Source organism: Oryx dammah, unplaced genomic scaffold, assembly GCF_014754425.2.
Source record: "Oryx dammah isolate SB20612 unplaced genomic scaffold, SCBI_Odam_1.1 HiC_scaffold_8, whole genome shotgun sequence".
In the NCBI taxonomy this organism is placed as follows: Eukaryota; Metazoa; Chordata; class Mammalia; order Artiodactyla; family Bovidae; genus Oryx; species Oryx dammah.
This window is the reverse complement of record NW_024070192.1, coordinates 28,446,865-28,472,409: the sequence shown is the minus strand read 5'-3', so window position 1 is coordinate 28,472,409 and position 25,545 is coordinate 28,446,865. Positions and strand designations below refer to the sequence as shown.

General features: G+C 41.6%; 1 protein-coding gene across 2 annotated transcripts in view; it reads left to right on the top strand.

The window, feature by feature from the left end:
* Positions 1-25,545, top strand: part of ULK2 (unc-51 like autophagy activating kinase 2) — a 54,684-nt gene that overhangs the window by 7,165 nt on the left and 21,974 nt on the right. For both annotated transcript variants that reach the window (XM_040245871.1, XM_040245870.1), the window contains exons 4-13: positions 155-187; positions 611-647; positions 6,009-6,182; positions 7,273-7,346; positions 8,961-9,062; positions 10,017-10,075; positions 12,259-12,341; positions 14,242-14,289; positions 14,630-14,718; positions 20,278-20,449. In XM_040245871.1, the coding sequence (XP_040101805.1) occupies positions 155-187; positions 611-647; positions 6,009-6,182; positions 7,273-7,346; positions 8,961-9,062; positions 10,017-10,075; positions 12,259-12,341; positions 14,242-14,289; positions 14,630-14,718; positions 20,278-20,449 (871 nt within the window). The remainder of the gene's footprint in view (positions 1-154; positions 188-610; positions 648-6,008; positions 6,183-7,272; positions 7,347-8,960; positions 9,063-10,016; positions 10,076-12,258; positions 12,342-14,241; positions 14,290-14,629; positions 14,719-20,277; positions 20,450-25,545) is intronic.

Here is a 25,545-nt window from a genome sequence, read left to right as displayed (position 1 = left end):
TTAGGGGATTTTAAATTTCACTTACTAATGGATTTTGTGATTTCATTTTACTTCTTTAAAATGAATACATATACTATTTTATTAATCATTATTTTAAAATTTTTGCTTAATTTTTTCTCTAATCTAGACCATGTATAATGTGTTTACTTTTCAGGAATTACCCAACTCTGTCTTTCTGGTGATGGAGGTAGGTAGTATCCAGGTTTCTTTTAATTTTTTTCTTTTGATTAATGAATACCTTAAAATTGACAGTAGTTTATTTGAAATTTGAATTAATAAAGTTTCAGTGATTTAGATTCTGTTTCATAAGGAATATAAAATTTTAAAATGTTGATTCTATGATTCTTATAATTTGTTTGTGACTGGATTTATATTATTACAAATGTATTTTTAATTAAAATTAACTGATAGGACTTCCATGGTGATCCAGTGGTTAAGACTCCAAGCTTCCAATGCAGGGGATATGGGTTCGATCCCTGGTCAGGGAATTGATATACTATATGCTATGTAGCCAAATTAAAAAAAAAAAAAAAAAAAGGTTAGCTGATAATGAATTGAATTAATCTTGAATCAGTGTCTTATTTTAATTGCTTTTTGTTTTGTATATCAGTATTGCAATGGTGGAGACCTGGCAGATTATTTGCAAGGTAATTTTTTGACTTTGTCAGTGGTCAGTATAGTACTATAGTGTCTTTAATCTTCATTTACTTCTGAAATATGCTACCCTTGTTTTCTGTACGTGTATAGGAATGTTCAATAAATATTTGTATATGTCTAATTGTGGTTGCGTTGCTGCCTGACTGTTGTGTGTTGTGGTTTTACTCTGCTTGTATATAAGTACTTCTTTATGTGTGCCTTTCTCTGACAGTTTGAGAGGTGAGGCCTCTCACCATCAGAGAAAAACCAACAAAATTTCTCTTCAAAAGATTCTAGTTGGGGGCTAGCAGTGAACCTTTAGTCTCTTTCATTTCCTTAAACAAAAAAAAAATAGTGGGAGAATGTGTCCTAAGATGTGTTTATTAACGTGAATGTTGCTTGTAAATTTTAAAAGCTATCGTAAGGGATTCAGGGTAACCTTGACATTATTTTGTGGCATAGAGGTAAGGTTTTAGTACTAGATGTTGCTTGAAATTCCATATATAAAGTGTGTTCATGTTCAGATCAAATTGTGTCCCTCCAAAGTACTTTTTAAAGGACATTAGATGAAGTCAGCACCCACTTGTTCACCCTTGAAGGTATATGGGAAGTAGGCAAAACAAACAAAAAAGTGGTAAAAGGTTCATCTCTCAGCCTAGAACTAGGTCATGGCAATTGATGGTAAAACACTAAGACATCAGTAGATACACTCACAAAGGGTGTGGGCAGTTTACAGAAGAGAAGCAATATATTTTAAATGTTCAGGTAAACAAGGAACAATTAAAAATGAGATTTAAAAATCTTTAAAATATTGCTGAGATTTCAAAAGCCGTGTAGAAATAATATATAAAACACAAGTATTTCTCCTCTTTCCCATAGTTAAAGAAATTCTAAATACAGCTGAAGCTCCTGTGGGCCTTTCTGTAGTCCTACTCTGGTCCCTCCCACTGAGAGACCACCATTATTCTGAACTCGGGAGCTTAGTCCATGTGTGTTTTTTGTATTTTTCCTGCTGCTGCTGCTGCTAAGTCGCTTCAGTCATGTCTGACTGTGCGACCCCATAGACAGCAGCCCACCAGGCTCCCCCGTCCCTGGAATTCTCCAGGCAAGAACACTGGAGTGGGTTGCTTTTCCTTCTCCAATTCGTGAAAGTGAAAGTGAAGTTGCTGAGTCGTGTCCGACTCTTAGCAACCCCATGGACTGCAGCCTACCAGGCTCCTCCGCCCATGGGATTTTCCAGGCAAGAGTATTGGAGTGGGTTGCCATTGCCTTCTCCAGTATTTTTCCTGAGATTCTCTCAAATTATGTCAGTTTGGTAAAAAGATTTTTCAAAAAGTCATTTGCCAGTAGATAAAATTCAGAGATGGGCACTTTTTTCTCTATTGGAGGAGAGGAGTTGGAGCTAGAAGACACCTTGCTTTTACCTTCTGTTAACCTCTGAATCTTGAGATCCTTGACTTCTTATCGATCCAGGTAAAAGCCCGTTTCCCCGGGGTCAGACTGAGGGACGCTTAGCTATTTCACTTCCTTGTCGGAATATCAGTGTCCCTTTCTAACAGAAAGCCTATGGGTTGACACAGGTGCTGATGCTGCTGTAGCAGGTTTGTTAGCTTCCTCAGCAGTCCATACATGATGTTGAACTCTGCTTTGGATGTTCCGGAGCAGTAGTGTTAGATCAGGAGAGCAGGGAATGAAGAGCTTACCTGAATGTTGGAGTCGGCCAGGCAGGCTGGTTTGCGGTAGTTCCTTTGTTATGTCACTTAATTGCTGTGTGGTTCTGGATACTTAACCTCTCCCCTGTCTTGCCACTTGAAGAGACCGTGTCAAATAACTTAGGTCCTCAAGGCATTGTCTGGAGCTGTACTGTCCACTATAGTAGCCACTGACCACATGGGGCTGGTGAGCTATTGAAAGGTGTGCTGTGATGTGCAACACACATTGTGTTTTGAAAGAAAGAGTGATTATATCAAGATTTTTAATGTTGATTATAGGTTGAAATGATACTTTGGAGGTACTAGGTTAAATAGATATTATTTCACCAGTTTCTTTTCATGTTTGAAGATGTGGCTACTAGGAGATGTTAAGGTATGTATAAGGCTCACATTATATTTCTGTTGGGGAGCATTGATCAAGATGATCTGTCATTCAGAGGTCTGGAGGGCATAATGCCATTAAATCACAAGACACCCATTTAGTCCTTGTATTTGCTTTGATAAATAAAGTGCCTTTCACATCTTCAGAAGATAAAAAAACTAATTCTGTTGATTGCAAGTTAAAATAAGGGAAATTGTAAAGTAATTGGTAAGTTGTACTTTAACATTATTTCTAGCAGATACATTCAGTTTGGCAGCCACAGCTGAGCCTGCCCTGTCAGGGCCAACGGCTCAGGAGTTCATCCGTCTGAGAGTTTTCATGTTGGCTGTGCCTTTAAAATGTTAAGCTATTCCCAAGAGAATTTCAATTTATGGGATTGTGTTGAGAGTAGGCATTCCGTGTTCATAGAAATACGTGAATTTCTACTGTACTTTGTGCCCAGAAATAGCCTAAATGAGATCATTAATTTTTATGCACAGAAATGGTGTTAGAATTTGGTCTCTGAATCAGATAAACTTTCATGTATCATGGGGCAAAGATACAAGTTCTAAGCAGCTGCAGTCATTTAGAGTAGCAAAAGTTTTCTAAGCCCTAAAATGAAAATGTAAATGAATGAGATGGAAAAAACGGTACCATCCATTTTCATTGCTTCAGTGTAATCTAAAACGTTAACAGCAGTAAAGCTCCAGTTGTTGATTAGCTGCTGCTAAGTCGCTTCAGTCGTGTCTGACTCTGTACGACCCCATAGACAGCAGCCCACCAGGCTCCCGAGTCCCTGGGATCCTCCAGGCAAGAAGACTGGAATGGGTTGCCATTTCCTTCTCCAAGGCATGAAAGTGAAAAGTGAAGTTGCTGAGTCGTGTCTGACTCTTCACGACCCCATGGACTGCAGCCCACCAGGCTCCTCCATCCATGGGATTTTCCAGGCAAGAGTACTGGAGTGGGGTGCCATCACCTTCTCTGCCAGTTGTTGATTTGACCCTCCCACTAATGTGCGGTCATCGTCGTATCCATCTGCAAGGGAAGTGTCAGTAGAGCTGGGAGAACCGGGAGAATGTACTCCAGAGTTTAACAGTGTTCATTCATCTTCAGGGAGGGGAGCAGGGAAGCTTTCACTTTTTGTATGTTTTAATGCATTTGGATTTTTCTTTTTAATAGTGAGCATCAGGAAAAGAACCCCAAAGAATTTTTAAAAGCAGATGAAAATAGCCCTCACAGAAAAAAGTATTTGATAATTTTTAAACCATGGGGATTTAGTTTATTTGAAGATACTCAATTTAGTTCAGTCGCTCAGTTGTGTCCGACTCTTTGCGACCCCATGGACTGCAGCACACCAGGCCTCCCTGTCCATCACCAACTCCCAGAGTTTACTCAAACTCATGTCCAGTGAGTTGGTGATGCCATCCAACCATCTCATCCTCTGTCATCCCCTTCTCCTCCCACCTTCAATCTTTCCCAGCATCAGGGTCTTTTCAAATGAGTCAGTTCTTTGCATCAGGTGGCCAAAGTACTGGAGTTTCAACTTCAGCATCAGTCCTTCCAAGGAATATTCAGGACTGATTTCCTTTAGGGTGAACTAGTTGGATCTCCTTGCAGTCCAAGGGACCCTCAAGAGTCTTCTCCAACACCACAGTTCAAAAGCATCAGTTCTTTGGTGCTCAGCTTTCTTTATAGTCCAACTCTCAAATCCATACATGACTACTGGAAAAACCATAGCTTTGACTAGATGGACCTTTGTTGGCAAAGTAATGTCTCTGCTTTTTAATATGCTGTCTAGGTTGGTTATAACTTTTCTTCCAAGAAGCAAGCATCTTTTAATTCCATGGCTGCAGTCACCATCTGCAGTGATTTTGGAGCCCCCCAAAATTAAGTCTGTCACTGTTTCCACTGTTGAAGATATTAAGGACATAAAATGTCACTCATTAAAATGATTTTTAAAGTAATATTTCACTTGTTCAGTGTATTAGTGTTATTTCTGTCTGTCTTAGTCTTAAGTGCATAAGAGAAGGCTATAAAGAACATGTTCTAGAGTTGTACGGGCAGAAATATGTTCACAGAGACTCTAAAATGGGGTCGACCTAGGGATTGAACCCAGGTCTCCTGCATTGCAGGCAGATTCTTTACCATCTGAGCCAAAGAAGTCAAAATGGGGTCACGGATATTAAATATCTAATGTAGATGGAAAGAATTGGACTTTTGACTTTTAGATCAATTGTTATACATATTTGTGTACTGACTACCTTGTTTCCCTGGTGGCTCAGATGGTAAAGAATCTGCCTGCAGTGCAGGAGACCCAGGTTTGATCCCTGGGTCGGGAAGATCCTCTGGAGAAGGAAATGGCAACCCACTCCAGTATTCTTGCCTGGAGAATTCCGTGGACAGAGGAGCCTGGTGGGCTACGATCCAGGGGATCACAAAAGAGGTGGACCGACTGAGTGACTAACACTTTGCACTTTCAGTTTACCTTTGAGTACTTATTACATGCCAGGCGTTTTCCTTAAGTCTTTATGCTTAAACGTGCTACCTTGTTTGAATGTTGCAACAGCCCCACGTGGTTAGTCTGTTTTCAGTTTTCTGTAGAGGAGGAGTTGGCACAGAGGGGTCAACTTCCAGGGCTGTGCAGTGAGCATTAGTAAGTGGAGGAACTGGAATTTGAACAAAGGCAGCCGGACTCCACACCAAGCCACGCTCCGGTGTGCATGTGCGGGCGTGGCTGTTTGCTGGAGAGCGACGACTCTCCAGTCTTGTCCCCACCACTTCTCGGTAGCAGTGAAGACGGCTTCTTACAGGTGTCCTTAGTTAGGAGAGGTGCCTCTGGGAGATAAAAAGGAGACAGATGTGGGCCTCAGCCCCCTGACAGGTCCACTTGGGGGTAATGCCTTAGTCTCGCCAGCCAAGCATATCACTTGTTTTTAATTTGTACTCAGGTAGTGGTTGGGGTTAAATATGGACATTTATCCCAAGCACTTGATGTGAAGGGGACTTATTTTTGGCTTGTGGAGGAGACTCACATTTGCTGAGCATCTGTTGTGATGTTCATTCTTCCCAGTAAAAGTGGGAAAAGAAAACCATGAACACTGATGAGAATGGAAGATATAAACATAAATCAGTTCTTTTTACAACAGGTTGATTAAAATTTTTGAGATATTTGATATCTCTTCATAGACTTAAATTGTTAGAGTAAAAACAATGAAAAAAAGTGAATTCCCATTCCTCACTCCCACAGATGAGACTTGATTTTGTAGGCTTAAGTGTTTATGGAACGCTTTTTCTCCCAGCTAAGGGCACGCTCAGCGAGGACACCATCAGAGTGTTTCTGCATCAGATCGCAGCTGCCATGCGCATCCTACACAGCAAGGGCATCATCCACAGGGACCTCAAGCCCCAGAACATCCTGCTATCGTATGCCAATCGCAGGAAGTCCAGTGTCAGTGGTGTTCGAATCAAAATAGGTATGTGGCTATGTTGTTTCACTCAAAGAACAATTTTGAGACTCAGTATTCTTTTAGGTAATTTTAGTTCAGTGAGAATGATGAATTTTGTTGAGACACTTTTGAGATTTTTGTTCTGTTCACTGAAGTCCATTTGGATGTGGGAATCCTTTACATTGTTGTCAGCAGGTGCTAAAATTTCAGACAGGGCTGACTGGCCTGCACCAGGGATCCGAGTAGGAATCTCAGCAGGAGATGCTTCTCTTCATCAGAGGGAAGCTAACACATTGTGTTTCTGGCAGCAAATTAATACCCTGATGCTTCACAGCTCATGGGATTTTAACCTAAGAGATCTGAGAGACCATTTAGTTCAGGCTTCTTACTTGGAAGATGTTTTGTTTTTTTTTAGCTCGCTCAAGGCAGACATGGCTCAGATGGTAAAGAATCTACCTGCAGTATGGGAGACCTGGGTTCGATCCCTGGGTGGGGAAGATCCCCTGGTGAAGGAAATGGCTACCCACTCCAGTATTCTTGCCTGGAGAATCCCATGGATAGAGGAGCCTGGCGGGCTATACAGTCTATGGGGTCGCTACGAGTTGGACATGACTGAGCGACTAACACTTAAGCCCTCTCAGGATTATTTGAAGCACTTTGTAATGCTAGATTTTTTTTTTTAAAGCTGTTCTCATGGTTGTTAGAAAAACAATTTTTTACCAGTAGTATTTTAAGAAATTTCTGTTATTATATAGGTTGCATTTGGTATCTGGAGGAGGATGAGAACAGCTCAAACTCTATACCTGGTGTTGATATTTAATGAGAGCTTTATTAATGAATCATTTACTATTATTGGTATTTTCTCTTGCAAAGCGTGGAACTCCCTCCTTGGTTACAAAAGTGGCAGAGCAGCAACTTGTGCCATTGGTGGCTACTACCATTATTTAACTTGTTGAAAATGAGGTGGCCACTTCTTTCTTTGGTAGACAGTCTAAGTCAATAAGCTTTAGTTTCTCATAGTTCTTTTGTGCCTGCTTGTATCTAAAAGAATCATATGATCTGTGTTAAGTGTGGGCAAAGGTATCCTTTGACTTTTCCCTTTTATTTTGTGAAACAGCTGATTTTGGTTTTGCTCGTTACTTGCATAGTAACATGATGGCTGCCACGCTGTGCGGGTCCCCAATGTACATGGTGAGTGTTTGCATCCTTTGTATTTACAGCGGGAAGCATTGGAATTTAAGTATAAAGCTTGTTTCCAACTAAGATGTCATTTTTATCATAGTCTGAGTTTTTATTATTTACAAATGTTAATTATAGTACTGAAATGCTGTAATACAGACGTCTTTCGCTCTAGCCTAGTGGACTATAAAAGTCATCTTTGCCCATTGGCATTTATTTTTTAACATGATTAGTTATTATGGTAGAAATCTTCTGTTAGATTAAATTAGAAATAAAAATTGATGGAAGTATGGTCATGCTATACATGATGTATAATTTTAGGAATACTTAAAAAAAATCTCTTGGGGCATATCTTCACCTATAGGGTGTAGTCATCCTTTGCATGTTGTCTCTTGACAGGATCCCTGTACTATAGAAATGTTTCCCATTCGCATCAGATGTAACAGCTGAAAAATCTTACTTTTCTTCTTTATCCTTTCCTGTGGTTACTCTCAGGTCTAATAGGGTGAGGCTGTGACACTTCTGAACTAATGTGAGGTAGGAACCCTGGAAACACCTTGATTCTGGAGCTTTAGAATCCTGTGAAGTAAATGAACCTACTTCAGTTTGAATTTAAAATGGGTTTATGTTCAGTTAGGGTTTCTTCTAATGTAAAATCAGCTTTGAGATCAAGGGAACTAGTACTCAAAGTTCAAAAAAATTTTGTGTTAGATTTACTTTTTGTTGATCATAACTGTACTGCTTATATAATAAATCTTATAATTTAATATAATTAAATACTACTTTGCATTTCTTGAGTGTGAAATCAGTTCAGTCTTGAACTTACAGCCTTGAGGATAGAGAGAGTACTTGGGCTGATTATTAAAGGAAGTTGACCCAGTAAGAAGTTTACTAGGAAGAATAAATAAAAATGTTATGCCTAGAAAATAAAATGTCACTGTCATTCAGTGTATTTAGCATTTCCAGTCAGTGCTTGCCTTGATTGATGGTAGTTTTAGAAAGCAATATCTAATGAGAGAGGAGAAAACAGCTGTAACAAAGTATCAGAGACTTTTTGTTTGCTTTTAAGACTGTTTTTATTATGTTTTGCCTGATAGATTTTCTGCTATTTTAGAGTTTTTAAATGGGGGAAATAGGACTAATGTAGCAAACACTTGTGTGCCTGCCATCCGCATTCAGCAGTTAACATTTTGCCGTGTTCACCTTGGTCTTCTTTTAGAAGAAATGAAATATTTCGGAAGCGGTTCGTGTACCTTCTGTAACCCGCCCTTCTCACTCTCCTACTCTCCCACCCCAGAAGTAACCCTGGTCTTGGGACTGGGGTGTACTCTTTGTTATTATTTTTATGCTCTTTCTGTATTTTGTGTGTCCATCCTATTATATAGAAATATTTTCTTTCTGCAACCTGCTGCTTTTCCTCCTCTGTTGTTTTTGGGACTTGCCAGTAAACCTCAGTGTAAGAATGTGGGTCTATATTGGTTGCAGTATCATTTGACTAGGGCAATAACACAGTGTGTTGTTGTTTTTATTGTTGTAGTTTTGTTAGTGTAACCTTCTCCAGTTAACACATGCACATCAATTATGTAACTGACATTATGCACGTCTCTTGACTTGCTTTCTCCCCAGGCTCCTGAGGTTATCATGTCTCAACATTATGATGCCAAGGCCGACTTGTGGAGCATCGGGACAGTGATATATCAGTGCCTCGTTGGAAAGCCACCTTTTCAGGTACCGTGACTGTTTTCAGGTATACTTAGTTTGGGGCTCTTTTCATTTTGCAGTTGCCTTTGACTTATAAAATGGGGAATGCGGTTGACCCTTGAACAGTGTAGGGGTTAATGCTAGGTAATACTAGGTTCGCCAGCTCAGGCTTACAACCCCGTGGGAAATAGGTGTGAATGGTGACATTAGTGCTTCCTGCTTAGCCTGGATTTGGGGTCTGGGAATCCATGTGAGGGCGGGGGCAGGTCTAGGAAGATGGGTAACAGCTCTCCTCCTGCCTCTCCTGAAGGAGAGGTCATTGTTTCGGTTTTACACAATCTAACTTAGGTACGTCTGCCTCTCCTTAACATTTTGTCAGAAAGAGCTCTTCTAGCATATGATCACAGTGATTCTTCGAGTTCATATTGGCCAGTTACAGAGACAGTTTTTTAAATCTGAAAACTAAAACAGAGAGAAATAATTTGCCCAAGATGGTATTAAAAGTCAGTGACACAGCAGGTTGAACACTTGATTTCCTAGCCTGGTTTGAAGGTAGAGGCAGCTTCAGTAATTCAGCAGCTCTTACTGCGAGGCTGCTCTGTTGTGTTCTGGAGAGGCTGGAAAGGAGCACTTTCTTAGTTCTCTGGCTTGACTCCCTTGAAGGTACGTTGCACCTGACTCCACACAGCACACCTGTTGGATGGGCCGTGTAACCTCCAGAGTAGTGACTCTTCTGAGCCTCAGGCCTCTCTGAGAATCTGACCTCAGAAAGATAAATTATGCGTGGATGTGCAAAATCTGCATACAGTTCAGAAGTGTTAGAAGTTCCTTGTGCCCATCTATGGCTCCCTCAGCAGTCCATGGCTTTCAAGTTCAGTTTCTATTCTATTGCAAGAATATGAGCATCCATCATGTGATTTGGAGTTTTTGTGCTTGGTTTTTTAGAAAATTAAATCATTTTCTTCTTTTTTTTTTCAACAGGCTAATAGTCCTCAAGACCTAAGGATGTTTTATGAAAAAAACAGGAACTTAATGCCTAGGTATGTGTCTTGGTTATATTGGGTTTTACTATGTCAATACTGTGTTATTTATCTGAATTCTATGTGTTTTATGTATGTTTTTCCATTATTGCATCTTTTTTTCAGTTAGCAGTAAGGAGAGCATTCACTTTAACAGGAAATTAGAAAGCTGCTAGATTTTTAACAGGAAATTAGAAAGCTACTAGAGCATCATACCAGAGAAGGCAATGGCACCCCGCTCCAGTACTCTTGCCTGGAAAATCCCATGGACAGAAGAGCCTTGTGGGCTGCAGTCCATGGGGTTGCGAAGAGTCAGACACAACTGAGTGACTTCACTTTCACTTTTCACTTTCATGCATTGGAGAAGGAAATGGCAACCCACTCCAGTGTTCTTGCCTGGAGAATCCCAGGGACGGGGGAGCCTGAGGGGCTGCTGTCTATGGGGTCGCACAGAGTCGGACACGACTGAAGTGACTTAGCAGCAGCAGTAGCAGAGCGTCATACATGCCCATGTGCTGTGCCATTTTCTTTCTTTTTAAAAATGTTAAGTTTATTCAGAAGAAAAACCTACAGAAGTTATGTGTGTGTTTTGAGGGAAGGGAGGGAAATGCAAACAGAATAGATGGGTGTAAAGCAGAAAGTGGCTGGGCTTCCCCTGCTCTGAGGGAGAACAAGAGTTTGCTGTGTACCTTTTGAAATTCTTTTTCTTTAGAAATATTTTTGATGTGAGTTTTCTTTACATGTTTGACTGCTTATTTATGTATAAATATTTATTCTGTTGTTCAGTTGCTAAGTTGTGTCGGACTGTTTGTGACTCTATGGACTGCAGTACACCAGCCTTCCCTGTCCTCCCCTATCACCTGGAGTTTGCTCAGATTCATGTCCGTTGACTTGGTGATGCTATCTAACCATCTCATCCTCTGCTACTTTCTTCTGCTTTTGCCTTCAGTCTTTCCCAGCATCAGGGTCTTTTCCAATAAGTTGGGTCTTCACATCAGGTGGCCAAAGTATTGGAGCTTTAGCTTAACATCAGTCCTTCCAATGAATAGTCAAGGTTGATTTCCTTTAAGATTACTGGTTTGATCTTGCTGCTGTCCAAGGGAGTCTCAAGAGTCTTCTCCAGCACCACAATTAGAAAGCATCAATTCTTCAGTGCTCAGACTTTTTTATGGTACAACTCTCACATTCGTACCATAACTACTGGGAAAACCATAGCTTTGATCATACAGAATTTTCTTGGCAAAATGACGCCTTTACTTTTTAATAGGCTGTCCAGGTTTGTCATAGCTTTTTTCCCAAGGAGCAAGTGTCTTTTAATTTCATGGCTGCAGTGAAATTTAATTTAATGGTAATTTTGGAGCCCAAGAAAATAAAGTCTGTTACTGTTTCCACTTTTCCCCCTTCTATTTGCCATCAAGTGATGCCATGAACTTAATTTTTTGAATGTTGAGTTTCAAGTCAGCTTTTTCACTCTCCTCTTTCACCTTCATCAAGAGGCTGTTTAGTTCCTCTTCACTTTCTGCCATTAGAGTGATGTCATCTGCATATTGATAGCTTTCCCGACAGTCTTAATTCCAGCTCGTGATTCATCCAGCCCAGCATTTCGTGTGATGTTCTCTGTGTATTAGGTAAATAAGCAAGGTGACGATATACAACCTTGTCGTATTCCTTTCCCAATTTTGAACCAGTCTTTTGTTCCATATCTGGTTCTTACTGGTGCTTCTGCCACATATAATTCAATACAAGTTACTTTGCTAATTGTTCTGTGGCTTTTTTAAACTTACATATAGCATTTGTTTGGAGACACTTGTATTTATTTAAGCTCTGCCCTTTTCCAGGCAGAATTGGAGGTTGCTCTTTGTTTAACAGAGAACTCTGTAGCAACTCTCAGTGCCAGGTAGAAGTTGTGTTAAAACTCAGGGTAAGCTGTGCTTGTGAGGAGCTTTGTCCTGCAGGTGTTCTGACAAAGGCAGTGAGAATCTCAAGACAAGAGTCTTCCCAGACTGATGCTGCTTCTCAGAGGCAGCTGCTTAGTGGGTTGTTTTTCTTTTAAGGAATGAGGCTTTATCATGGTTGTCTTGGTACAAAATGCGGTATTTGTGAAACTGCATATACATTTTCATTTACCATAATGAAAGCAAAAGTTGTGTAGTTAATATATATAAACTCACCACTTTAGTGGGTTTTTTTCCCCTCCCTGACAGCATTCCCAGAGAAACATCACCTTATTTGGCTAATCTTCTTTTGGGTTTGCTTCAGAGAAACCAAAAAGATAGAATGGACTTTGGTAAGTAATATTTTCAAATTTTGTACCTGGTTTCTAATTTTGTGTATTTTGAAAATTTTTTTTTAATTTATGTTTTATTGAAGTATTGTTGATATACAGTGTTGTGTTAGTATCTGATGTATAGCCAAGTGATTCTGTTATGCACACACATATATTCTTTTTCATTATGGTTTATCACAGGTTGTTGAATATAGTTCCATGTTATACGGTAGGACCTTATTGTTTATCCATTCTATATATAATAGTTCACATTTGCTAATCCCCAACTCCCAGTCCCTCCTTACCCTCCTTTCCTCTCTTGGCAACCACATGAAAAACTATTTTTTAAAGATACTATAGAGGTTTCAGAGGAAAATGAAATTCATTTTTACTTTTCTTTCTATCTCTGTGTTTTTCCTTTTTACATATTTTGTAAATGTATGGAAAGAATATAAATGTTTAATATAATCAATAATTTAGAAACTATTATCCTGTATGTCGAGGGCTTCCCTGGTGGCTCAGAGGTTAAACCGTCTGCCTGCAATGTGGGAGACCTGGGTTCAATCCCTGGGTCGGGAAGATCCCCTGGAGAAGGAAATGGCAACCCACTCCAGTACTCTTGCCTGGAGAATCCCAGGGGTAGAGGAGCCTGGTGGGCTACAGTCCATGGGGTCCTATTGGCCCATTTTTCTCATGGTTACTGGACAAAGTTCATTTCATTTCTTTCTCTGAAAGATAGAAATATTTACCAATTGCATGAACTAAAGTTTAATTTCAGTTTTTACAAAAGTTTCAGAAAAGATATATCTAGGTTATTTAATCTTACCCCCTATACAGAAATTGTTAGAACTACTTTCTATTGAGAACATTTACTGAGGCCATGAACTGAGTGCTTCAGAGAGTGAGGTTATTTAGACTAAATCTGAGTTAATCTCACTCCTGATCTTGTATTATCTGGCAAACTTCTATGCTGTGCTGTTCTCCTTGCCCACTCTGTGCTATTTAGTAGCACATAATTTGGAGACCTAATGATAAATGAGATGGTCTTTGTGGGCTTTTAAAGAAACAATGAAATAAATTATACATACAGGAAAAGAGAGTAAAATAATAAACTGTCATGTACTCACCTACCTATTTATCTTTATCTAATTAGCAGGCTTACTGTGTAGGTTTTATCCTTGGTGAATAGCTGAAGGAACTAAATCAAATTAATAGCTTTTGTAAAAATGTGAAACTAGCTGTAGGAATACTTCTTCTGGGATAGAAGGATGGAATTTACTGTACAAATCAGCTGCCTAAGACTTCTTGTCAGCACAGTTGACAGCCATAGTTCACATATGTGCTTAGCGAGGGCCTGGCTGTGGTTCTCTGTGTTGTTGTCTGCTTGAAGACAGCCACGCAAGAGGACAGATCACTTTAGTTGTCTTGGTGGTACTGTGTTAGTAATGGGCATTTGGAGAATTCACAGCCATTATTTTTAAATTTTCATTGATTGAGAATTACTTACAATTTGATGATTTTTATAGATGATTTATAAAAATAACATGCTGTTACATTGAAAGGAAATTGTGTCTGTATAAAGAAGGTAATAATAATTATGAGCTTCCTTGGTGGCTCAGTGGTAAAGAATCTGCCCGCTAATATGGGAGACCTGGGTTCGATCCCTGGGTTAGGAAGATCCCCTGGAGAAGGAAATGGCAATCCACCCCAGTGCTCTTGCCTGAGAAATCTCATGGACAGAGGAGCCTGGCAGGGTCTATGGGGTTGCAAAAGAAAGTCAGACATGACTTAGCAACTAAACAACAACAACAGTAATAATTATATATGATTCCAAGGGTACTATGTTGACTACATCAACAAGATCAACCCGTCTGCCAAAATCAACATCAGTTTAAAGGTTGCACTCTCATTTTCATTACAGAAGCATTTTTCAGCCATCCTTTCCTTGAGCAAGTTCCAGTAAAAAAATGTGAGTACCCACTTTTTACATTTTTACTAAACAAGTAAATGCAACCATAAGGAAAAATTAGTATTTGGTATCACAAAATTAATCTTTTATGTGCTTCTCAAGATTTCATTGGGCTTTTCTTAAATACCTATAGTTGTGTTTATTTAGTTACAGTTCTATTTTTCCTTCTACATCCAAGTTGAAATAGTTCAGTAATTGTTGTGTTGTTAGTTTCATCCATGGGAGTATGTGGATGTGAATTTCTGGTCAACACAAAGCTGTGGCAGTTGTGGTGGGTTTCCTAGTGGACGACTCACGTAATTACACTCAGTGGCCTCTCTTCCCTGGTGTTTCTCCCCAGCCTGCCCAGTCCCAGTGCCCATGTATGCCGGCTCTGCCTCTGGAGGCTCCTATGGCAGCTCTCCGTCCTGTCGTTTCGCCTCTCCACCGGTAAGTCCTGGGGTTCTTAGAAGTGACTGTAGAGTCTGTGCTGGTGCATCTGCTCACAGACAGAGCTGCAGATATGTTATGGGTGTTCTCTTTATGTATAGAGTTTCCTAGCGCGGCTCAGGCCTGAGCAGGGAGCCCTGTTGCTGAGGATCTCGGTTTGGAATCTGCCCCTACCTAGATGTGCACACTTCAGCAGAACATGGTACCTCTCAGGGCTGCCTTCCTCTGAACTAGGAACACAGTGCTCTCACCTTCTCATGCTTAGTAAGTTTGAGAAGGGTTTCACTGTGACAGGTAGATAGGTAGCTTTGTATTTATTTTATGAACATCATAAACATCAGTCTGGAGAGTTAATGCACACAGAACTCCAGTGGTAGAGGAGTGCCCTTTGGGCCTGGACCCCGTCGTCATGGCAACAGGCCCTGTGAGCTGCTCCCCTGCAGCCCCCTCCCTCCAGACTCAGTGCTTCTTCCTGGTCCTGAGACCACCTTCCTCCTGCTTTGCTCCTCCAGGTCTTGCCTTTCCCTCTTCTGTGTTTTCCTGGACTTTCCCCCACATCTCTCTTGCTGCCTGAGAGAGTTGTGACCTTGAAACTTTTCACAAGTCAAAGTCCAGAGGCCATTGTGTCAGCCTCTGCGGGCATTTTTCAGATTGGCCTGCAGACATGCATTTCTTGACTTCTGCTGGCAGTGGGGCTGGGGAGCTGCACAGGAAGCTGGCTGGGGGTTAGGAGCCTGCTGCTCAAGAGTCTGGGCTTGGACATGTCCACATTCATGACTCCCCATGTTGCCTGTGACAGGTGACTCAGTCTCTCTGAGCCTAAGTAAAGTGAGCATAAGTTAGATGCTTCATGGCATTTTTAAGGATAAAGAGGAAAAGTACTGACCGCACTGCTTGGCACATGGTAATACTCAGGCAGTGGCAGGTGCTGTTATTCCTGTTTTCCAGGGAGACCCTGTGGCCCCTGGTGAAGGCAGAGGCTGGAGCAGCCTGTGGCACGTGACTGAGCCCTAATACTGGCAGAGTCCTTCTGCACAGCCTGCCAACTCAGACCAAATAGAAAGGCAAAGGGCTAGGAAGATTTAGTTATATTCCCATGGATTTAAAGACTAAGAGGGAAAAAAAGTGTCGTATATTTCCTGTTTCAGTCTCAAATAAAGAAAAACACTGAATCTGGAGTGAGTGGGAAGAGTGAGGAAGTGCACTGTCAGGGAGAGACTGCAGACTGTGTCTGGCCCTGCCGCTTGCCCCTGTAACCTGCTGGCCAGGTCAGCTCCTCACCCGTAACATAGGCCTGGTTACTCTCTGGTTGCAGTGTGGGTGGCGGTACATGGTGGGTACATGATGACTGTAGCTGCCATGATGGAGCATGTACGTGATGCAAGGTGACATGGGGTGTGGAGAACACAGTGTGTACTGGAGAGGGGAGGGCAGGGGAGGACCTGGGTGTGGGGAGGCCTACGGGGTGGTTGGACAACCATGGGAGGAGACAGAGAAGGGGTCACTAGGGGAATGCAGTGGGAAAGTGTTTTGACAAGACAACGTGTGTTGGGTTTTTGTTGGATGAGATGTGTTGAAAGGGAGAGCAAAAGAGGAGTGCTTGGGTTGCTGGAAGAGCATACCAGCACTCATAGGACCAGGGAGAGGACATGGCGGGGAGGGGAGGCGTAGTTATTATAGATGCTCAGAACTTTGTATGTGTGGGCCAAGTCGCTTCAGTTATGTCTGACTTTTTGCAGCCCTATGGACTGTAGCCTGCCAGGCTCTTCTGTCTGTAGGATTCTCCAGGCAAAGATGCTGGAGTGGGTTACCATGCCTTCCTCCAGGGATCTTCCCGACCCAGGGGTTGAGTCTCTTATGTCTCTTACATTGAACCCATGGATTGAGTTTCTTATGTCTCCTGCATTAGCAGTTGGGTTCATTACCACTAGCACCACCTGGGAAGCCCCAGAACTTTGGTAGAAAAACCTTTTTTAGAAGGCCTTTTTGAAGAGCTCATGCTTGAAGTGAAAATAACATATCTGGAAATAAAAGAGCAGGAATGTTTCTGTATAATTTCCAATTAGAGATTAGAAAGTGGAGTGATCTGATAGGCCTTGTGTCAACATAATCTGCAACAGTGAGGTGACATCCTGCATGCATTCCTTCCCTCCTGGGGCTGGGCTATACTCCTGTACTGAGGGGGATGCAGGCAGGCATGCCCATGTGACGATCTCTTCTTTACATTCTCCCAAAATAACCCAGCTGCTACTTCACTCCAGAGAAGTCTTTGAAAGGTGAAAAACAAAAACTGTAACAAAAAAATTCAAATAATTCTGTTAGATCTGATACTGGCTATAGGCTAAATGCTATGTAGATAATACCTGTTGAATATCTACTCTTTTAATTATATGTATTTAATGCCCACTTTGTGTGAAGTTTTGGTTGATACCAGTGACACGGCAGGTCGCTTTGTTGAGCAGCTCTGGGTTTGGTTGTGTGGAGGAGAGGCCAGTGGAGCAGCCTGTGGGAGGCAGATGCCTCACACCTCTTGTTGCCTGTGGAACTGGGGATGAGGCCGTGAAATCAGACTGAGAGCTTGCAGAGACCCTCGGCAGAGACATTGAGCTGAGTTTTGAATTTGTAAGAGCGGTAACGTAAGCAGAGGAATCCCCGTGGAACCATGACCTGTTGCAGCAGTCTATAGCCCACCATGGCCACGTACGTTTGTTAGAATTAAATGAATTGCAGATTCAACTCGGTAGTCTCCCTGGCTACATGTCACATGTTCATAGCCAGCTATAACTAATGGCTGCCACCCTGTACAGAGCTGAACCCTCTGGCGTTGCAGGAAGCGCTATGGGACAGACTCCTCTCATGGCCCAGCCTGAGGGTACAGAGAACAAGGTGATGTGCTGGGGGTGGCGAGTGGAGCTGGGGTGGGGCAGTCTTCACCCTGGCAGAATCTGGGCTACGAGCAGAGCAGGCTGTGTGTGCTGAGCCATTTGAGTGGCTTTCAGTGGAGAGTGACCTGATCCACTGTGTGTTTTAGCAAATAAATTCCTCTGTAAGCAGGTAGGGGATTGGATGGAAGATCAGAAGAGAGGCCTGTCTCCTAGAGCAAAGAAAACAGCCTGTGACCATTGCACTGTTTTTGGTTTGTTTTGGGGTTTGCTTTGTTTGTTTGTTTTTGAGAATGAGGGACTGAACTAAGTCAGCAGTAGGAAAGGGGAGGACAAGGGGCCAGAAAGAGCAGGATGAGGAGTCTGCAGTGCTTAGAGATTGCTTGAATTTGGGATCTAAGGAAGAGGAAGGTCTCAATGGGCCCTGAGTGGTGTGAGTTGATGGAGCCGCTTAGCGGGGGAGCATAAGGATGATGCACTGTGATGTACAGGCCCAGGGGCAGGTCTGAGCTCAGGAGTCAGCACTCTGCAGGGGTAGGTGATGGAGGAAGGTGACAGTGGGCCCCACATGGGTATAAACCATGAGGGTTGGAGGACAGGGTGGCACTGGGGAAACTCATACTCCACCGGTCTCCTTAGAGGGGCACAAGAGACTGAGAAGTAGAAGGGGAAGCGGAGAGCAGGGTCCCTGAATGGAGGGCTGGGGGCCCAGTGTCTGGGAAGCAGAGTCCAGTACCTGAAGGAGTAGCAGAGGGTCCACAGACCTGGCAGTGGAATCACTGGGAAGCTTAGTAAAGGCAGTTTCATCGGAGGGTTAAAGGCAGAAAGAGGCTTATGGTGAGTTAAGCGATACTTTTGGGGAAGGAAATGGCAACCCACTCCAGTACTTTTGCCTGGAAAATCCCATGGACAGAGGAGCCTGGTAGGCTACAGTCCATGGGGTCGCAAAGAGTCCGACACGACTGAGCGACTTCCCTTTCACTTTTCACTTTCATGCATTGGAGAAAGAAATGGCAACTCGCTCCAGTGTTCTTGTCTGGAGAATCCCGGGGATGGAGGAGCCTGGTGGGCTGCCATCTTTGGGGTCACACAGAGTCAGACACAACTGAAGTGACTTAGCAGCAGCAGCAAGTGATACTTTGGAGGTGAGGAATTTGAGTCAGTGAAAACTAAAATTTCAAGAAACATTGTTAAGTGAAGAAGGGAGATAAGATGGTAATTGAGAGAGTTATATTAATTTGAGATGTGAAGAAATTAAACATGTTTGTGTGCAGAGGGGAAAGCAGAGGGGAGTTGAACAGGGTCCTTGAAGAGGGAAGAGAATTAGTGGAAGATGACCTTTGAACCTGAGAAGCATCTCGTCCACCCAGGTGGCTGTGGATGAAGGTAATTTTATAAATAGCAAAGGGAGACATTGAGAGAGTCCCTGCCTGGGCAGCCAGAGCACAGGGAAGAATTGGTGGAGTTAGGTGCTTGGAACCCGGCCCACCTCACCTGTTCTCTCTTCTGAGTTTTGTTTGTTTATGTATGAAATGGATTACAGAATAGGGCTGGAGTTAGATAATACACGGAAAGCTCTTAACAGGGCCCAGTGCCAAGCTCAGTGCCGAGCCTGTGGTGAGTGCTCTGTAATGTTACTCTCTCCAGCTTCCACTGTTTATAACCTTGAAGCATAAGTGCTCTTCAAAAAGCGATAAGGAGAATTTATATCATGTGTATGTCACACACACACCCAGAGAAGTGATAAGGAGATTTGAGACTGGTTTCACTGTGCAGTGACAGTCAAAGGAATAGTAGCGGTTTAAAACTGGGCTTTACAGAGCATTTTGTAGTATTTTTCTTAAATAGAAACAAAGGTTAAATAGGGTAATGGGGACTTAACACAGTAAGTTATGAAGTTCATTGTTTTAGGAGACTGCTGTATGATGAAGATATTCAATTAAGGTTATGACTACTGTCCTTGAACTAGGCAAGTACCAAGAGGTATATAGCTACTTATGCCCAAGGATCTATTCAATATATTCATATGCTTTTCTTCCCTTACGGTCCTGTCTTCTACAAATCCCTTATGGTTCTATCTTCCACAAATCAACTCCTTCCCCTGACAAAAAAGAAAACAAAAGGAACACACCCACACCTGTAAGGCTTTCTAAATCTTTCTTTCTGGAAGTGTCAGTAATTCCCTGTGCTTATACACAGTTATCCTTACTGATTTAGTTACTTTTCTGTATAACATAGTCTCTCGCTTTTCCTTTTATGATTTTTCTTCATTGGAGATTGAAAACTGTGTGCAGAATGTCATTCAAGTCCCTGGACATTTTGTTTTAGTCATTAGGTAATTAGGTATTGAGTATCTGCTTTGCTAGGCCATGAGCTGAAGCGGGGATGGGACATGATACAGATTCACAGCAGACCTTTCAGGGGAGGCAGACCTGTGCACGTGATAAGAGGTGTGATGTGTTTTAAGTATCACTTTTGGGAAACATTTTAGACGGTGTTATGCAAACACACCTTAAACTGTGCTTCTCTAAGGGAAAGGTTTTCCAAAGAGATTTTTTAAATCTTTAGTGGAATTGAACTCTGTGCCACTTTCATGAAAAAAATATTCCTTAGTCTAATGGCTGTTCTGACTTGCATTTTATTGAGGCCACTTTTAATTTTATGTTGTTAATTTTAGTCCCTTCCAGATATGCAGCATATTCAGGAAGAAAACTTATCCTCCCCACCATTGGGTCCTCCCAACTATCTCCAGGTATCCAAAGATTCTGCCAGTACTAGTAGCAAGAACTCTTCTTGTGACACGGATGACTTTGTTTTGGTTCCACACAACATCTCGTCAGACCACTCATGTGAGAATCTTTTCTGCTTGTACCCATTGTATTTCTGAATTTACTAGACTAGCATTTTTTAACCTTTATGTCACGCTCTTGTGTGTAGGACACCTTTCCAAATGGACATTTTATTTAGTTGTTGGAATTCCCAGAACTATATGCCTACGTTCCTGTGACAGTAACCTTGGATTCTGAAGGTAGATGAAAACTTTGCAGGAAATGACCTCAAATTCTGTTTGTATCCAAACAGAAAGGAGTGGAGAAGCCAGCAGAATGAGAGAAATTAAATTTAAGGAAAGAATCTAAAGGAAGACCTCTTTTGGAAAAAATCTGAGAGTCAAAGGGTCTTCCAAACAGTCTGGCTTTGCTTCAGGAGATGCTGGCCAGAGTTCAGGAATGAGCTTCATAAACACACAGGAAGGATGTTTTATAAAGGAAGCGGAATCCAGGCTGCCTGAATCCAAGCCAGGATTCTGTGGAGTAGGGCAGGGCACTGGGAGACCTACGAGAAGAGAAGTTAGATAAAAAAGAAGGAACCAGGGTTTGGTTGCAGAGGAGTAGGATCAGAAGAGCTGGAAACTTGAAGACTTTAATGATTGAATAGTATCAGGTTGACTGTGTTTATATGTAGGAAGCTGGAGAAGTCTGTGTCAAGAGGTCTCAGGATGTTTGTCAAATTCATATTTAATAGCTGCTTACATTAGCCCTTTGCTAGCTGTCATGAAGGCTGCGACCTCAGACCAGACACACTTTAGGGCTGCTTGGCTGGGGCAGAGGAATCATGCACAGCATGTAATAGCAGGTGGCAGGTTCTGACCAGAGCACCAAGAGCTGGGAGTTGCCTTTAAAAATCATCCTGTGTGGTAGTTTTATCCTACTGAAAAAGTAATGAAAAGTTTTAAATTGTGAAATATTTCAAACCAAATAATACAGCAGATACTCAGATTGTCCACTATGCTAATTTTATTTATGTCACCATTTTGCCATGGATGTTTTAGATGTCTTTTTAAAGGTATACAATGCTGTAGGTACAGGCAGAGCACCTGGCCTCATTCTAATCTTGCCAGAGATATATTCTTCTTCTTGATTTATATTATAATTCTAATATGCTTGTATCTAAAAAAAATAGTATTTTGGTGATATTACAGTTTTAAGTAAATGTTACATAGAATATTTGTTTCTATGGTTTGCTTTTTTATTCCTATTTTTGATGTGTATCTAGTTCATTTTAACTTACAAATTTTATATTAATAGTACAACTGAACCATAGTTTATCCATCTCCCTACTGATTGTGACTTGGATCATTTCCATCTTTTACTGTTAGAATGTGTGGTAACAGATGTCTGTGTGCCAGACTTTCCTCCAGGTAGCTGTAGATATGTACAGCTTCAGCTCTGTAAAATGTTGGTACAAGCAAGTTGTAGCCTATAGCCACTAGCAGCAGTGTCCTGTCATGCTGCCCCAGTAGTACCATGGTGCCTTCTAGAGATTTTCATTATTTTTTCCATATTTAACTTTACCTGGAACTAATTTGTGTAGGTGATAAGGGTTCTATCAGTTACCCCAGGATTATTTATCAAATGTTCTGTCCTTTCCTCACTGATATGCAATCCCAGACTTGCCCTGTCAGGCTTAAATAAAGGATTTGTTTCATTGTGTGTGTGTGATATGGGTCAGAGGTGAAGGTGAGGGGGCACCTAAGAATTCTGTGGAATCACCCAGGCTATTCTTAGCCCCTTTCCCCCCATGTAGTTTAATTTTGACTTGAAAATACTACAAAAAAGCCATTTGGGGAATTTGATTGGAATTGTGTTTTGTTGTATTTTGTGTTGGAATTGTATTGTGTTCAATGACAGGATCTTTACAGTGTAGAGTGTAGGATGGTTCCTTTCTCCCACACCCTCTCCAGCATTTATGATGTGTAGTCTTTGTGATAGGAGCATTTCAGACTGGTGTGAGGTGATTACCTCATTGTCATTTTGATTTGCATTTCTCTGATAATTAGCCACTTTGAGCACTTTTTCATGTACCTGTTGGCCACCTGTATGTCTTCTTTGAAACCTCTGTCTTTTACGTGTGCAACCATTGATGTTAAAAGTGATTATTGATGATATTGCCTGGATTAGTGCCTACCACATTCAAGTTTTCTATTATTGTCCTTGATCTGCCTTCCTGTTTATCTTCTACTCTTTTTCTACCTTTTGTGGTTTTAATTGACCATTTATTAAGGTTCTATTTTCTTTCCTTTCTTGGCATATCAGTTATACTTCTTTTTTATTTTTTTGAGTGGCTGGTTTGTCTTAGATTTGCAGTATACATGTGTAACTAATCCAAGTCCATTTTGAAATATACCATACCATTCATGAATATTGTGGGTATCTTATAATAACAAAATAACCCTAATTCCTTCCTCCCTGTATCTTTGTTGTCATTAATTACACTTATATACAAGCATATATATATATACACACACACACACACACACATAGGGCATGGAGGGAAGCACAAATAACTGAGTACATCGTTGCTGTTGAACAAACTGTTACCTATTAGATCAGTTAAGAATAATCAAAATAAAAGTTTTCGTTTTACTTTCACTTATTCCTTCTTTGGTGCTCTTCCTTACTTTGTGTAGGTTCAGTTTCCTGATCTATATTATTTTTCTTCTAAAGAACTTCTTGCAAGGCAGATCTACTGGCAACAAGTCTCCTCACTTTTTGCTTGTCTGAGAGTCTTTATTTCTCCTTCATTTTGGAGAATAATTTTGCAGGGTATGAAATCCTAAGTTAGTAGTTTATTTCTCTCAACACCTTAAGTATTAGATTCCACTCTCTTTTGGTTTGTGAGGTTTCGGAGAAGTCTGTGTAGTCCTATCTTTATTTCTCTGTAGGTGTTTCTCTCCTCTGGCTTCTTTCAGAATTTTTTCTTTATTTTTGATTTTCTAGAATTTGCAAATGACACGCCAGTGTGTAGTTGTTTGGGGCATTTACCCTGCTGAGTGTTCTCTGAGCTTCCTGGATCTGGGGCTTGATGACCGACATTAATCTGGGGAAATTCTCATTGTTTCAGATAGTTCCTTCTGTTCCTCTCTCCTTCTCCTTCTGGAATCACCATTCTGCACATGTTACACCTTTTGTAGTTGTCCCAGAGACCTTAGATTTTCTGTTCTTTTTTTTTTTTTTTTTCAAGTCTTTATTTTTTGGTTTTCAAGGATTTTGTTGAAATAATCCTCTGGCTCAGAGATCCTTTCCTCAACATGCCCAGTCTACTAATAAGCCTCACAGAGACGTTCTTCATTCCTGTTACAGTGTTGTTTATCTCTAGCATTTCTTCTTGGTTCTTTCTTAGGATTTCCATCTCTGCTTATATTCCCCATATGTTCTTGTGTGCTGTCTGCTTTTTCCATCAGAGCCCTTAGTATATTAATCATTTGGAGAAGGAAGTGGCAGCCCACTCCAGTATTCTTGCCAGGGAAATGCCATGGACAGAGGAATCTGGTGGGCCACACACAGTGCCTATGGTCACAAAGAGTCGGACACGACTGAGAGCACACACACGTGATAATCATCATCGTTTTAAATTCCGGATCTGGGAATCCCAGCATCCCCACTGTGTCTGGTTCTGATGCTCTGCCTCTTCAGAGTGTTTTTTTTTTGCCTTTGATGTGCCTTGTACTTGTGTCTAGATAGCTGCATCTGACTATTGAGGGCTGAGGTGGGGTAGGTAAGCACTGTCCACAGGCCATTAGAGCTGCGGTCATTAATGATGTGGTGAGGAGGAGGCAGCCCTGTTGTTAAGGTACTGCCTTTCATGGAGCGCAGAATCGGACATGACTGAGTGACTTTCACACACTTTCATGGAGCCTGAGCCTTTAGTCTATGAACTTCAGAGCTATTTCAGATTTCTTCTCTTGTCTGAAGTGGGACAGGGTGGCTGGAGGGGCCTGGAGTTGGGGGTTCCCCATCTCCAGGTCACTGAGGCTCTGAGTTCAGCCCCAGTTAGTGAACTCGATTAGTACGTGTCCCTTGAGGACTGGCCTTGTTCCACAGAAGCCCCCTCCCCAACTCCAGGCAGGAAAGTATCTTTCTCCACATTTACTGTGGCAGTCGGCCTGGGCTCCCAGAGGGTCAGTCTGACAGCCCTGTGCTCCTCCTATGACCTTGGCTCCCTGGAGTTTTCAGCTTTCAGAGCTGTCTGCCCCGACGGTCCAGCAAGTTGTCAGTTCTCACTCAGGTGTTCCTGCCCTGGCTCTGGTTTCCACAGTCTTTTCGGTTGATGAGTCCCTTCTCAGTGAAGCCAGTCCTCTGTGTTTGCCTGTTTCTGCAATCTTGGGGACATCTCTTCGCCCAGGATCCTCCTGTCTCCTCTAGAGCTGAAAAGAGTCTTCACTTGTCAGGATGGAAGGGTGACTTCCAAGCTCCTTACATGTGAAATCAGGAGCTAAAGGTCTCTGAAGGAAACATTTAAAACATCTGTACAACTTAAACAGTACTAATGTAACACATACCTGGGCATACTCCTGATTTTCTTAACCTTCTTTGTCTGATTTTGCATCTTTCTGTTGTATTGCTCTACCTTTAGGACTTTCCTTAATGTTCTCTTATCGATGAAAGTTAATAAGGACTGTTCTACTTGTTACAGGTCAAAGCACAGTTATATAGGGGCGGTACATCAAATGACATGTTGCTACTACACAATCCAGGTCTACATGTAAAAAACCAGTGGAGGGTGGTTGTGATGACTCCTTACAAGATTAAGAGGGAAGGTTATTTCTAAGGAGGTCTGGTTAATGCAGGTGCAAAATATCCACTAAAAGGAAGAGAGGAGACCCAAATGAGCAGAGAGAACTTTTAATTTTCTCTTGCCTTGCCATAAAATATGAATTTTATTTCATTAATCTTCTATTGGGTTTTTCACTTATTATGCTCTCATCTTTTCAGTTTTTAGAAGTTCTTTTTATCTCCCTCTCAGTATTGTTATTCTTATTTCAAGATGCACTGTTTTATCTCTGAATGCACTTAATTATATACATTTTTAAACTTTTCCCTGTAAAATGTTTAGTTCCTCTTTCCCTCCAGTCTTAGAGTCTAGTTTTCATTTAGATTCTTTCTTT